Source organism: Pollachius pollachius (assembly GCF_949987615.1).
Source record: "Pollachius pollachius genome assembly, chromosome: 10".
Taxonomy (NCBI): Eukaryota; Metazoa; Chordata; class Actinopteri; order Gadiformes; family Gadidae; genus Pollachius; species Pollachius pollachius.
Genome location: NC_136943.1, coordinates 3,622,132 through 3,637,002, shown reverse-complemented (window position 1 = coordinate 3,637,002; position 14,871 = coordinate 3,622,132). Strand labels below are relative to the sequence as shown.

The 14,871-nt window shown below is 49.6% G+C and overlaps 1 protein-coding gene across 1 annotated transcript in view; it reads right to left on the bottom strand.

Annotated features, from left to right (window-relative positions):
• Positions 1-14,622, bottom strand: part of rxfp1 (relaxin family peptide receptor 1) — a gene marked incomplete at both ends in the record, with an annotated part of 51,327 nt that extends 36,705 nt beyond the window's left edge. Inside the window, 3 exons of the mRNA XM_079744829.1 lie at positions 4,006-4,146; positions 11,305-11,418; positions 14,604-14,622. Of these exons, the coding sequence (XP_079600955.1) occupies positions 4,006-4,146; positions 11,305-11,418; positions 14,604-14,622 (274 nt within the window). The remainder of the gene's footprint in view (positions 1-4,005; positions 4,147-11,304; positions 11,419-14,603) is intronic.
• Between the last annotated feature and the right edge of the window lie 249 nt (positions 14,623-14,871).

Here is a 14,871-nt window from a genome sequence, read left to right as displayed (position 1 = left end):
AACCAGGCGGTCAGAGAGGAACCAGGCCGCTAACAGAGGAACCAGGCGTCACAGAGGAACAAGGCGCTAACAGAGGAACCAGGCGGTCAGAGAGGAGCAAGGCTGTCAGAGAGGAACCAGGTGGTAAGTGAGGAACCAGGCGTCACAGAGGAACCAGGCGTTACAGTGTAACCAGGCGTCACAGAGGAACCAGGCGGTCAGAGTTGAACCAGGCGGTCAGAGAGGAACCAGGCGTCACAGAGGAACCAGGCGGTCACAGAAGAACCAGGCAGTCAGAGAGGAACCAGGCGTCACAGAGGAACCAGGCGGTCAGAGTTGAACCAGGCGGTCAGAGAGGAACCAGGCTTCAGAGAGGGACCAGGCGGTCACAGAAGATCCAGGCAGTCAGAGAGGAACCTGGCGTCACAGAGGAACCAGGCGGTCACAGAGGAACCAGGTTCACAGAGGAACCAGGCGGTCACAGAGGAACCAGGCGGTTCATCTGTCTGCTGCCGTCTGTCGGCAGCCCACCCGTCCAGCTGTTTCCTCAACACACCGTCCTGCACACCTCTGTCACAATGAACGATCCCAGCATGCACCCTGCTGGCCCACTGGAGGAGCATTGGGCTATGAAGAAGAGCTGTACACTGAGCTACAAGTAGAACTAGAGGAACGCTCTGAAGAACAGCTGTACACTGAGCTACAAGTAGAACTAGAGGAACGTTAGCTTTACACTGAGCTTGGCCTGAGCTCAATGTAAAGCTAACACTAGTTCAACTCACCATCACAATGACACTGATAAAGTACAAATAGATTAGCTGAAGTACAACTAGATGAGCTAAAGTACAACTAGATGAATACAACACACTAATAAAAGTAAAGAGAAATAATGATACCAACAGTGTGAAAGCCACCTGGCACATGTTTGAGGATGTTTACTTTAGCAGATTAACAGACAATGGTAATTAAAGGTCATCCAATCAGAAGCATCTCACCCATCCGTGAGCAGACGTGTGGAGGCACAATAGGACTGATTCTAAGGATCGCTGATGGGACTTCTGATGCACAAGATAAGAATGTGATGATCTCTGCGTTACCCCCGGCTGTGAGGCGTACGGGGATATGTACACACTGGATTACACAGAACATCGAGGAGAACAGAGAGAAGGAGAGAGGAGGAGGAGAAGAGGAGAGAGGAGGAGGAGGAGGAGGAGGAGTAGAGAGGAGAGGAGAGAGGAGGAGAGGAGAGGACAAGATGAGAGGAGAGGAGAGGAGAGGGGAGAGGACCGGAGAGGAGGGGAGGGGAGAAGAGAGCAGGACGTGAAAATGTGTCTGGGAGTCTTGGATTCAGAGATGTGTATCAGGGACAGTTTTCAGAAGGACTCAACAGATGAATTCAGTAAATACCCTGAATAATTAAGTTAGCAGTATTCTTTTACATATTTACTTCTGTCAGAATCATAATTTAGCTGGCAGCGTCTTCCAACGTTATACGTTGATCCTCTGCCAAAGAAACAAGCATAAAAGAACATCTTGAAGCTAGAAGTGTTGTGCCAAAAACCTGAAAACCTGCACAGATTTAGCTCCAGGACAATACGCAGTAAGATGGCCTAAGGTGGTTCACAGCTTTGTCCTGTAGAGAGATGAATGACAACCCTTTCATGGCGGGCCTTGTGTCCACGGCTCTGTAAACACTGGCATGATGCACTGTAACATATGTACAGAGTTGGAGCAGCCTGCCGTTGGTCCCTCTGAAACAGGAGGGAGGGTTGCCTGGAGGTGGGCCAAACGCAAACAAACCAATCTCATGGTGTCGTCTGGAGCTGGGAAAGGAAATTGAGATTGAAAGGGGGACTCCTTAATGCTTCCTTATTGACTTTGTCTTTTAATGAACACATTTTAATTCAGACCAACAAACTACAGGAAAAACTTGGTTTATTTTTTCGAAATAAGTCTTGTTTTTCTTCTGGTCCCGAAAAAACTTGTTTTATGCCAATCATTGCTTACGGCGTGCACTAAGGTTCACTACTACTGCTAACACTCTGACACATCACAGAGTCTGTATATGGCTTATCAGGATGCACCGAGGGTCACTACTACTGCTAACACACTGGCTGCTTGTATGACCAGGTCACGGTTCCTCTCTCATCCACTTGCAGCAGGTATTTATACAGGTGCTCTGGGCCACATCGATCTCTTTAAGTGGGACCGACCCTTGTCTCTATTTCCATCGGTTCCTAACCTACGCAGAGAGCTGAGGACCAAAGCTTGCAGCCCTTTCGCCCGTCCACGTTGAATTGAACTGTCACTAAGCTCCGCCTTCAGAACGCAGATGAGCCAATGACATTCCAGCCTCAACTATACTCAACTATACTATCAGCTCGGACAACTACATTAAAAAAAACAGGGAGGAGCCATAATACAACAATTTAATGGTGGATTTATGTTGTTTGTGTAAAAAACCCAAAACATGATTAAATAGTGTGTTTGGGGATGTAACACAGACAGTGGGTATCCCGAGAGGCTGCAGAATGGGGTGTGAATTTGGCGACAGGTCAAATGTCCTCTGACTGACCTCAGAATGTAGGAACAGATTTCTGCACATGTTTTAAGAGCTTCCATGGAGGTTTAATGTTGCCCCCTGAATGTCTCTATGAATATCCATGTTTCCCCTCCCCTATTTGAACTGAAATGGTATTTGTTGTCTGTGGAAACTTTTAATGACTTGTTGCACGTCTATCATGTCAGGATACTTTTGGGAAATATAGTTACAGCTCCCAAGGCTCCTGGGGTCAAATAAAGTTACAAAACAACAAGACCCTTCCTCAGACGACACTGAGGTGTGGGCTGAGGCAGAGAGAAATAGTGTCAGGAGAACCCGGAGATAGTAGGACTCATGGTCTGAGGAACGTAATTACCTTGGTTCTACAGAGTGAGAGACTAGAGCTCTCTTTCGCTCTGTCTCTCTTTCTCTCTCTATCTCGCTTTCTCTCTCTCTGTCTGACAGCTGGAAGGTAGGACCTCAAGGGAAATTTAAGAGTTTGACAAATATATATAAACAGGCCTGTATGCATCTAGGTATTGACAGAGCTGTATGTACCTAGGTATTGACAGGCCTGTATGTACCTAGGTATTGACAGGTCTGTATGTATCAAGGTATTGACAGGCTGTATGTATTTAGGTATTGACAGGCTGTATGTATCTAGATATTGACAGGCTGTACATATCTAGATTTTGACAGGCTGTATGCATCTAGGTATTGACAGGTCTGTATGTATCAAGGTATTGACAGGCTGTATGTATTTAGGTATTGACAGGCTGTATGTATCTAGATATTGACAGGCTGTATTTATCTAGATATTGACAGGCTGTATGTATCTAGATATTAACAGGCTGTGTGTATCTAGGCACTGTCCCAGCTACCTTGAGGTAAGCCATTGAGGAACAGGTGTTCAAACAGCTTGTACGGGTGGCATAGCAGGGAGATTGGCCGGAAGCTCTTTGCATATGCTGGATCTTTACCGGGTTTTAGAAGAGCGATGATTTTTGTTTTCTTCCAGATATTTGGGATGTTTCATATCAGCATGCAGTTTTTTCTCAGCTCAAGGACCCACTTCTGTGTGAGAGGTCCAAACTGCCTGATCTCCTCTGTGAATATATTGTCCAGGCCGATGGCTTTGATGCTGATATTGAGCTCTTCAAGGGAGAAAGGCTCAGTCAGTCCGATGTTTTGGGACTGTTAATGATTGGAACTGAAGAGCATCGCCTCAAACCTTGTGCCAGGTCAACAGCTGTAGGCGTGTAGTGAGGAGGAAGTCAGAGGGAGAGGAGGTGAGGAGGAGGACGATGAGGAGTAGGGGGAGAAGAGGAGAAGGAGGAGGAGAGGCGGAGGACAAGGAGGAGGAGGAGGAGAAGAAGAGGAAAAGAGGAGGAGGAAGAGGCGGAGAAGAGGAGAGGAGAAGAAGAGGAGGACAAGGAGGAAGAGGTAGGGGAGGAGGAGGAGGAGGAGGAGAGGAGGAGCCGTACCACAGTTCTCCTCGTCCGCCTGGTTGCCACAGTCGTCCAGGCCGTTGCAGTGCAGCAGCTGGGGCAGACAGAGGCTGAGGTTTCCACAGGGGAAGAAGCCAAGAGGACAAGCCACGCCCCCTGGCCGCGTGAGGTTCGAGCCTGGAACACATCAACACATAGATACTAAACCCTCAATACTCAACACTCAATACTCAACACTCAACATCAGCACTCAATACTCAATACTCAACACTCAACACAATACTCAATACTCAACACTCAACACTCAATACTCAACATCAGCACGCAATACTCAACACTCAATACTCAACACTCAATACTCAATGCTCAACACATCAATACTCAACAGATCAATACTCAGCACATCAACACTCAACCCTTGGTGACCTTGTTCTGTGGGGTAAATCGTGTTCTGCATTATTATGAGTGTTGAATTTGGATTAAAGGAATACGATTTGATACAGAGGTTCATTCACCGACAGCAGCAAGAGGGGAGGATTATCTCACAGGCAGAACCAGTTCAACATCTTGAAACCATCTATTTTTGAACAATGTTTTTCATTTCTTTGGGCAGAGAATATCTGATCAAAGACATCACTTCAACTATCACATGTTCTCAAATGATCACTCTACCATGACATGTGCTACATGAATACATGAATACATTCACTGCTGGATTCTCCAGTTGTTTTTCTCTGTGTGAGCAGAACAGTTTCCTCCTGTTTTATCCTGAAAGAAACTGAAATGGGAAGCTGCGATACAATCCAACTGAGGAGAGGAGAGGAGAGGAGAGGAGAGGAGAGGAAAGGAAATGAGAGGAGAGGAGAGGAGAGGAGAGGAGAGGAGAGGAGTGGAAAGGAGTGGAGGGGGGGGGGGGGAGAGGAGAGAGGGGGGTTGGGATGGACCAAGAGAAATTGGATTGACTTGGGGGAGGCACCACTCAGTGCTTACTGTCTGCCTGCCTCAGGTACTTATCAATAAAAGTAAGAGTGAGGGCTCTTTGGGGCTGCAGTATGTTTACATGCAGGCATATGGAAAACAGTCACATTCTTTCTCCCTCAGAGGAAACAGGTTTCTGCGGTTCTGATGGATTAATAGCAGCCCAGGCAGCAGCCTGTCGAAAGGAGCAGTAGATCCCAGACGTCTCTGTAAACATCTCTCTCTCTGTCTTCCATCACCACTTGGTGTTAATCAATTCAAACTGTGATGCAAATCCAACATCTCTTCAATGGCCTGTGTCCTCTGTTCCCCATGTAGGCCTGTGTACACTCGGGTTATTTCAGGAATGCAATTATAATGATACCCATAACAATTATTTTTATATAGCACCTTCAATACATAGAAATACACCATGTTCCACTCTATATCACTGCTCCACCTGTTAGACCTCCACCTGCTCCACCTGCTAGACCTCCTCCTGTTAGACGTCAACCTGTAAGACCTCCACCTGTTAGACCTCCACCTGTTAGACCTCCTCCTGTTAGACCTCCACCTGCTAGACCTCCACCTGCTAGACCTCCACCTGTTAGACCTCCACCTTCTCCTCCTGTTAGACCTCCACCTGTTAGACCTCCACCTGTTAGACCTCCACCTGTAAGACCTCCAACTGTAAGACCTCCTCCTGTTAGACCTCCACCTGTTAGACCTCCACCTGTTAGACCTCCTCCTGTTAGACCTCCAACTGTAAGACTTCCACCTGTTAGACCTCCACCTGTTAGACCTCCACCTGTTAGACCTCCACCTTCTCCTCCTGTTAGACCTCCACCTGCTAGACCGCCACCTGCTCCACCTGCTAGACCTCCTCCTGCTAGATCTCCACCTGTTAGACCTCCACCTGCTCCACCTGTTAGACCTCCACCTGCTCCACCTGCTAGACCTCCACCTGCTAGACCTCCACCTGCTCCACCTGCTAGACCTCCACCTTCACCACCTGTTAGACCTGCACCTGTTAGACCTCCACCTGCTCCACCTGCTAGACCTCCTCCTGTTAGACCTCCACCTGTAAGACCTCCACCTGTTAGACCTCCACCTGTTAGACCTCCTCTTGTTAGACCTCCACCTTCACCACCTGCTCCACCTCCACTTGCTCCACCTCCACCTGCTCCACCTCCACCTGCTCCACCTGTTAGACCTCCACCTGCTCCATTGTTATGGAGTATGATAGACCATCATCCCATAGAGCCATGTGTCCGCTCTGGGCTACTGCAGAGACTCCCAGAGGACCCCTCCCTATGCAGATACAAAGGCTCACTATAGGGTAACACATACCCATTATTAGAGACAGGGATCATACACTTATTCAAACATACTTATGACATCAAATAAATGTTTTGCCAAGTCCGTCCTGCTAGATGCCACTCAATTATACAGACTGCACCTGAATGAATTAATAATTTAGAGCTCTAATTGTGTAAGCAGCTCAGGTGATATAAAGACCACACGTCCTCCTGTTGAATTAAAACCAAAGGTAGGGGGCGACCTGTGATTGGGCGCTTTCACCCCTTGGCTGGGTTTGGCCTTTCCGCCTCGCTGCCAAAGTCATTTAAACAATAACCCAGTGCTCTGCAGGTAATTAATCCACAGCACGAGTCTCCGCTGCTCCGTGCATGAGGAGCTAGCGGCACTGAAAGAGGTGTTTAGGTTGAGGGCCGCATTCACACTACTACATGCGACTGTCGACGGATGACCGAGGGCGTGTTTGACGTATAGGGGACTAGTCTTTGTAGACGCAGCCTGCAGCCATTCAAATCGCTCCCCGCTGCAAAGCCGGTGTGTGGACACAAATACAAAGATGACACAAACAACAGGTGACTAAAAAACCATCCTATCGATTCCACATTTCTTTAGAAAGATTATTACGGTCCGATTTTTCCTGCTTCTTCCCGCTTGTTATTGCAAAATGGATCCAGTATTCTCGTGGAGTGTATTTGCATAATCTGATTGGATGACGGATCCGTCGCTGCCTGACAAGTTGAACAATCCTCAACTTTTTGACGCAGGCCAGGGCGCCGACAGAACGGACGGACCTACAATGCATTTCGAGAGCGTCCCATGCAAAGTCAATGAGATCTGTCGGCGGACAGAGGTAGTGTGAATGCACCCTGTGGGCCGAGGGGTCAGCAGGAACAGCCCGCAGAGGATGAGGGGGGTCGGGGGGGGGGGGAAGCAATTGTCTCATCAGCAGACTACAGGATGGGGACCAGGGAGGTCTCAGAGCCTGGTGCCGGGGACTACACTCAGTGGGCGATAGCGTGCCATTAACCGATATTTCATCTCATAATTTGCAGCCAGGGCGAGCTGGGAGTGCGACGCCCACAGCTGCAAGTCGCTGTCGGTCTTCTCCATTGTTACGGTCGATGAGAGGGACATCAGCCAGGGAACGCCCCTCTTCAGTTTTCCCCCCCGGTTGGACTGAACGTGCTTTTGAGGAGAATACGACACATGAGGTTCTCAGCCATTCATCCCCAGATCTCCTACGCTTCTATTATTAGCTCGGTTTAGAACTGGATTGTGTGACGAGTATACAAAACTCATCTAAATCCTGTCAGCTGTAAAAGCTATAAGGCTGTTATCTGATCGGCTAGGAGGAGAGACAGTCATAGTGAGGCTCAGTGTGCAGTCTGTCAATGTACACATCCATCATAACAGGAGTTATGTTACAGGAGGTAAGAATATGAGTTTTTATTACAGTAGTTAGGTGAGGGCTGCCTTCCACAGTTGTTCACCTATAGTATTTTTTCACCTAGATATATTTTTTACTTTTTAAGATATTCTACTTTTAAATTATTATTTTTCAAATGGGAGTCAATTGGAGCCCATTCTTTGACACTTCGGGCCCTATCTTGCATACAGCACAATTTACTTTCTAAAGCTCGAGGGTCGAGGGTTTGCGCCCTGAGAGGCGTGTCGGCAAAAAGCAGAGGTGTGCTCCGCCGCAAATGACACATGGTGCTACCCTACAGATCGATAAAGCAGTGACCGAAAAATAACTGGTCTAAGTGCACTAGCGGATAGCGCAGTTGGTGTTGCTATTTGACGTACCATGGCAGGACGGAACTGCGACATAAGCTTGCACAGTAGGCTATAAACAGCACACACGCAAACGACTTGCCTAATTGAAATATTATGATATTGATGCAGATTGTGGAAACACTTTGTTGTCATGCGTTCAAATGGAAACAATAATAAACTCGAGCAAATTAGGCTATATCCCAGCCATCCAAAACAAAATCTCATTTTTCGGTAAATGATAACGTCGTGTGGCGAGCAGCACGGGAAGAACGAGACGTGAGCCCAGGTTCAACCAATTATGCAGTTCCGTGCCCTATACACCGCACGACTCCGGACTGCCTTTATTTACGACCAACATCAAACATGGTAAACAGTGCACCCAACAAACGAACATGTCCTTCTCGGTGACGGTGGCAGCAGCGATACACACACACACACACACACACGCACGCACACACACACACACACAACATGTTAACAAGTAACAACGCACACCTAATTAACTACCCCAACCCATTAACCCCACTCAACCTAACAACCACACTGTCCCCGAAAGGGTCCAAACCCCCAGGATAAATGAACCCCCCCAGAATCCCTTGCGCATCTGAATTAGCGTCCACACCTGTGATCGCCACAGTGGGTTAAATTATTTGGGAAAGAACAGCTGAAACAGCGGTAATAAGTTGTACTTTTAAATCAATGCATCTGCAAACACCGTACAGCAAACACATATTTTCTTGCCACAGACATCGTGTACAAGCCCTTAACTTTTAGGATTGATGAATATTTGATCGTGAGAAAACATCGTTTTACCGCGAGTGAGTGTTAAAAATAATGAATGAATGCGGGTGGTGCTCGTGTGTGTGTGTGTGTGTGTGTGTGTTTAAAAGAATTAATGAATGCGGGCGCGCGTGTGTGCACCCATCTGTTTAAACACACGCAAACTAAACACGTAACGCATAATACAGTCCATGGCAATGAATATTAACGGGGGGACACATGCATATTATGAACACAAGTCGATAACAATAATGTATATAATACTGGTAAGAAACGATGTTTGTTAATGTATTGCCGCATATCATTAAATAGACCCCCAGCTGTGGCCACAGGACCGCATATCATATGTGTGTTTCTTTGCCAATATTTACATGACGACTCAGTATTTCTGAAGTTGTAGAAGAAAACGCTATTCCATGTGTGAATTTGTTCATATTATTTGGCCATAAACTGAACATCTGTCTCATCGGAGACTGCAAACGCGCTGTCAAAATAGCAACTCGTCTGGTTCAAATGCGCTCATGGCTCTTGAAGGGGATGGGAGATGGCACTCTTATTTCACGTTTATTGCATGTTACGCCCAAAACACACCTACGGGTATTCAGACCGACCCATTTTAGACTTGCATCGGGCGCAAGAGTAATTTATCCGCCGGTATAATAGCAGCAGCGCCAGAGATCCGCCCACAGAGCTACTTCCGTTTCGCGCTTCTCACTTGCGTTTCAGACCGTTAAAATAGGGCCCTTCAACTACTTCAGGCTTGGTCTATTCTCTGACACTTTGATCTTCCATCGAACAGAATCTGGTCTCATTGACTTTCGTTGAGGCTAGAGCGTGAGAAGTACACCCAGGCTAGCCCAAGTTCCTATCACAATAGCTAACCATTTCGGAAGTCGTGGAGCCTAACGTCAATATTTAACCTAGAAACACAATGCTAAGCTTAAATGGTTACTGTATTTTGTGTTTCACTGGAGCTTAAATGATTAATCGATTTGAATATGATTGTTATATATGGGGCGTTTGCGTGTGGGGACCCCCGTTTATATGGCTAGAGGCTAGGTGTTTCCTACATATCCGGTGTACTCCCGGTAGAAGCTAAATGCTAACATGCTTAAAAATATATATTTTTCACACCATGCTATCTACACAAACCATACCTCATATGAAAGATGATACTCCAAGGAGTCCAACGGCACAAGCCTTATCATTGTCTGAGCTTATCTTGATTAACTAGATGTGAAAGAATAACGTCAATAACACACTTTTCCTGGTTACCAGGACAGAGCCTTCGTCGTCGCCGGCCCTGCCCTCTGGAACTCCCTCCCTCTGGCCATCCGAAACTCGGATACAGTCCTTTCATTCAAAAGTATACTTAAAACCCATCTCTTCAGCACCACCTACAACGTCTGACAAATCATCCTCTGGCATCTTCCACCCACTCTCTCTCTCTTAATGTTTTGTCTATTGTTGTAGTGTTGTTTATTTGCCTTTTGTTTGAGTGTCTGTACTGTCTGTGTGTATTCCTTTTTGTAAAGCGTCTTTGAGTACTTTGAAAAGCGCTGTAAAAAACTATCTATTATCATTGTTATTACAATTGATTACCCACCCATCCACCCACACACACACACGCACACACACACACACACACACACACACACACACACGTAACACTGACTTGATTTAAACATTTCAAACTTCATCAGACCGGCTCAGCTGTTCTATATTTTATATTCTATATATTCTCAAATGTATTTAAACTTTATCCCTCGAGCTAATCGTTTAATGGTGTGCATGTTTACATTTAGACATTTTAACTTTGTTGAAATCTTTTCACTTGATTTAAGACATTCAAGGTTAAGGTTAGGGTCAGGGTTAGGGTTATAAGGGTTAGGAGGGTGAGGACTAACGCAACACACACACACGCGATAAGGGTAAGGGTTAGGGTCAGGGTTATAAGGGTTAAGAGGTGAGGACTAACGCAATAAGGTCACCCTGTGACGTCATCGGAGGGTCCGCGAGACAAGGAGCGCGGAACGCTCTTTATAAACGGTTATATGTCGCACCCCAGCGTGATGTCGGAGAACTTTGATTGGTCTGTTTTGACTGAGTCCTAACACCGTAAACCCCCCCCACCCCCAGGACCCAGGACCCGGGACCCGGTCTGAGTCCTAACCCCCCCCCCCCCCCCCCCCCCGCTGGACCCAGGAGCCGGTCTGAGTCCCAGGGGTCTAACGCAATAAGGTAACCCGGTGACGTCATCGGAGAGTCCGCGAGACAAGGAGCGCGGGACGCTCTTTATAAACGGTTAGATAACGCGCACCAGCGTGCGGTCTGAGAACTTTGATTGGTCTGTTTTGACTGAGTCCTAACACCGTAACACCCCCCCACCCCCCCAGGACCAAGGAGCCGGTCTGAGTCCTAACCCCCCCAGGACCCGAGAGCCGGTCTGGGTCCTAACCCCCCCAGGACCCGAGTGCCGGTCTGGGTCCTAACCCCGTCACTCACCCAGGACTCCCGTCAGCAGGGCGGCGGCCACGTACACGTGCATGTTCCCGGGTCCGGCCACGTACACGCGCACGACCCCGGGTCGGCGGGAAGAGGAGCTCAGCGCGAACTCATCTGACGGGAACGAACCAACCGAACCGCGCAGAACTCCGTGGAGACGGAAAAACGGGTCCGGTAAAGTCTCCGGAAAGAAACGTCCAAACCCGTTGAAAGCGTCGAAATAGGCGGGAACAGGTTGAGACCGTTAGGACACGTTAAAAGCTGTTGAAATCCGTTTCTAATACGGTTAAAACCGTTTGACATCAGTCACCTGACGTCCCGCGCGCCGCTGCATGCGCCTGCTACTGAAGCCGAGGCGCCAATGAACAGCCAATGAGGAGCGAGATGAGAGAGAGGTGTGTGTGTGTGTGTTGGGGGGTGGGGGGGGGGGGGTGCGTGTGTGTGTTTGTGATTTATTGAAGAGGAGGGGGGGACCCCCCCCCCCCTCTTCACTTTGTTATTATGTGTGTGGATTTAATCCTCATTGGTTATTGCGATAACAGGCCCCACCCACATCCCCTCTGCCAACACTAGTTCAGCTTTGATTGACAGACGTTATGTCTGTGTGTACGTGTGTTTTAGTGTGTGTGTGTGTGTGTGTGTGTGTGTGTGTGTGTATGTCAGCTCATTCAACATTCCACTGTGCCCCGAAAACAAGTCAGAAGCAAAAAATAAATATAATAGACAATCAAGTCCCCTCTCACTCCCCTCTCTCTCTCTCCCTCGCTCACCCTCTGTCTCTCTCTCCCTCTCTCCTATCTCTCTCTTCCCTCTCTCTTGCCTCTCTCTCTCTCCCTCCCTCTCCCCTCTCTCTCTCTCCCTCTCTCACCCTCTGTCTCTCTCTCCCTCTCTCATATCTCTCTTCCCTCTCTCTCCTATCTCTCTCTTCCCTCTCTCTCGCCTCTTTCCCTCCCTCTCCTCTCTCTCTCCCTCTCTCCTCTCTCTCTCCCTCTCTCTCTCCCTCTCCCCCTTCTCTCTCTCTCCCTCTCTCTCTCAGTCTCTTTCCCTCTCTCTCGCCTCTCTCTCTCTCCCTCCCCCTCTCCCTCTCCCCCCCTCTCTCTCTCTCCCTCTCTCTCCCTCCTCTCTGTCTCATTCCCCCTCTCTCTCTTTCTCCTCGCTGTCTCTCTCCCTCTCTTAATTTCCCTCTCCTCTTTCTCCATACCCCCCCTCCCTCTCTTGGACAGTATCAGTACTACTGAATAATTAATGATTAATTAATCGTAGAAGGTGCTGTTGAAGAGACGACAGCCATAGTGAGAGTGAGAGTGAGAATGAGTGTTTGGGATTATGAAGACCATCTCTCACCCCCTTCTCCCTCTCTCCCCCCCTCTCGTTCTCTCTCTCTCTCCCCCTCTAATTCTCTCTCTCTCTCATTTTCTCTCTCTCACCCCCTTCTCCCTCTCTCCCCCCCTCTCGTTCTCTCTCTCTCTCCCCTCCTTTCGTTCTCGCTCTCCCCCCCCTCCCCTCCCCCCCTCTCTCTCCCCTCCTTTCGTTCTCGCTCTCCCCCCCTCTCTCCCCTCCTCTCGTTCTCTCCCTCCCCCCCTCCCCTCTCCCCCTCTCTCTCCCCTCCTCTCGTTCTCTCTCTCTCTCCCCCCCTCTCTCCCCTCCTTTCGTTCTCGCTCTCCCCCCTCTCCCCTCCTCTCGTTCTCTCTCTCCCCCCCTCTCCCCTCCCCCCCCCTCTCTCTCCCCTCCTCTCGTTCTCTCTCTCCCCCCTCCCCCCCTCTCTCTCCCCTCCTCTCGTTCTCTCTCTCTCTCCCCCCCTCCCCCCCTCTCTCTCCCCTCCTCTCGTTCTCTCTCTCCCCCTCTAATTCTCTCTCTCTCCCCCCCTCTCTCTCCCCTCCTTTCGTTCTCTCTCTCCCCCCCTCCCCCCCTCTCTCTCCCCTCCTTTTGTTCTCGCTCTCCCCCCCTCTCCCCCCCTCCCCTTCCCCCTCTCTCCCCTCCTTTCGTTCTCGCTCTCCCCCTCTCCCCCCCATCTCCCCTCCCCCCCTCTCTCTCCCCTCCTTTCGTTCTCTCTCTCCCCCCCCTCTCTCCCCTCCTTTCGTTCTCTCTCTCCCCCCCTCTCCCCTCCTCTCGTTCTCTCTCTCCCCCCCTCTCCCCTCCCCCCCTCTCTCTCCCCTCCTCTCGTTCTCTCTCCCCCCCTCCCCTCCTCTCGTTCTCTCTCTCCCCCCCTCTCCCCTCCCCCCCCTCTCTCTCCCCTCCTCTCGTTCTCTCTCCCCCCTCTCCCCTCCCCCCCCTCTCTCCCCTCCTCTCGTTCTCTCTCCCCCCCCCCCCCCCCTCCCTTTCGTCCGTGGGTCCATGCGGTCCATTGGCTCAGTGTGGTGCAGGTGTTCCCTACTTCAGGGCACCAGCTCCATCTCATGTCCTCCCCTTCACACCTTTCCACACGCATAGGGACCGGCGTCCCTTTAAAGCCTCGCTCTGTCTTCAGCCTCATTGGTTCTCAAAAGGATAAATTTGCTTCTGCACACAGGTCGATCAGCAACCCGCTCACATTTTTAATCAGGTCTTCCATAACACAGCCTCACCACTACAGTACGGTACCCAGATGACCTGGAGAACCTGGAGAACCACCACCCTGTCCCTGGCGTAGAGCAGGACCACGAGACGCCCCACTGAACCATCAGACACAGGTCTGGTCTGCAGATGTAGTAGGGAGGGGGCTGGTTCCAGTGACGAGCCGGTGACCTTAATACGTCTCTCCTCGTGTCTGCTGGCCCCCCTCGGGCCTTCAGCTCAGCCACCAAACAGGAGCCCGCCTGAATATTTCATCTCAGGGTGGTCAGGAGTCCCTGTTCCCCCACCATCTGGAGCTCATTAGGTCCACTCTGAGGCCTCATGACCGAGAGGAAAAGCGGTACTGTGTGCTCAGAGTCTCCGAGTGACCCACCTCCGTCACGCCATACAGCGCAGGTTGAGCTTAAGCCCTGAGACGGACACATCCATAGGAAGAGGCTCTGCTCCATCGATCGGAAATTCATTGAAATTCCGAGGATAAGCCTTTGGCAGATTGCATCCAGAGCCGGTGACGCTGACGCTCCTACAGCCTGACCTCCACCAGCTCCCCCACAGCCTCCTGACCTGGGAGGGCTTTGGCTTGACCCATCCATCTCCAGAACAAGAGCATAGCTGCTACCTACAGGTACACTTTATGCTACCTGTAGGTAGGCACTTTTATGCTGGTAGAAGTGTACTTGTGTGCCGGTAGAAGTGTGTTAGTAGAAATGTGCTTGTAGGGTTCCTGTATGCTGGTAGAAGTGTACTTGAAGGCTTCCTGTCCATGGTAGAAGTGTAATCGTAGGGTTCCTGAGTGTAGTAGGAGTGTACTTGTATGGTTCCTGTGTGTGGTAGAAGTGTACTTGTAGGGTGCCTGTGCGTGGTAGAAGTGTACTTGTAGGGTTCTTGTGTGCTGGTAGAAGTGTAATTGTAGGGTTCTTGTATGCTGGTAGAAGTGTACGTGTAGGGTGCCTGTGTGCTGGTAGAAGTGTACTTGTAGGGTTCTTGTGTGCTGGTAGAAGTGTAATTGTAGGG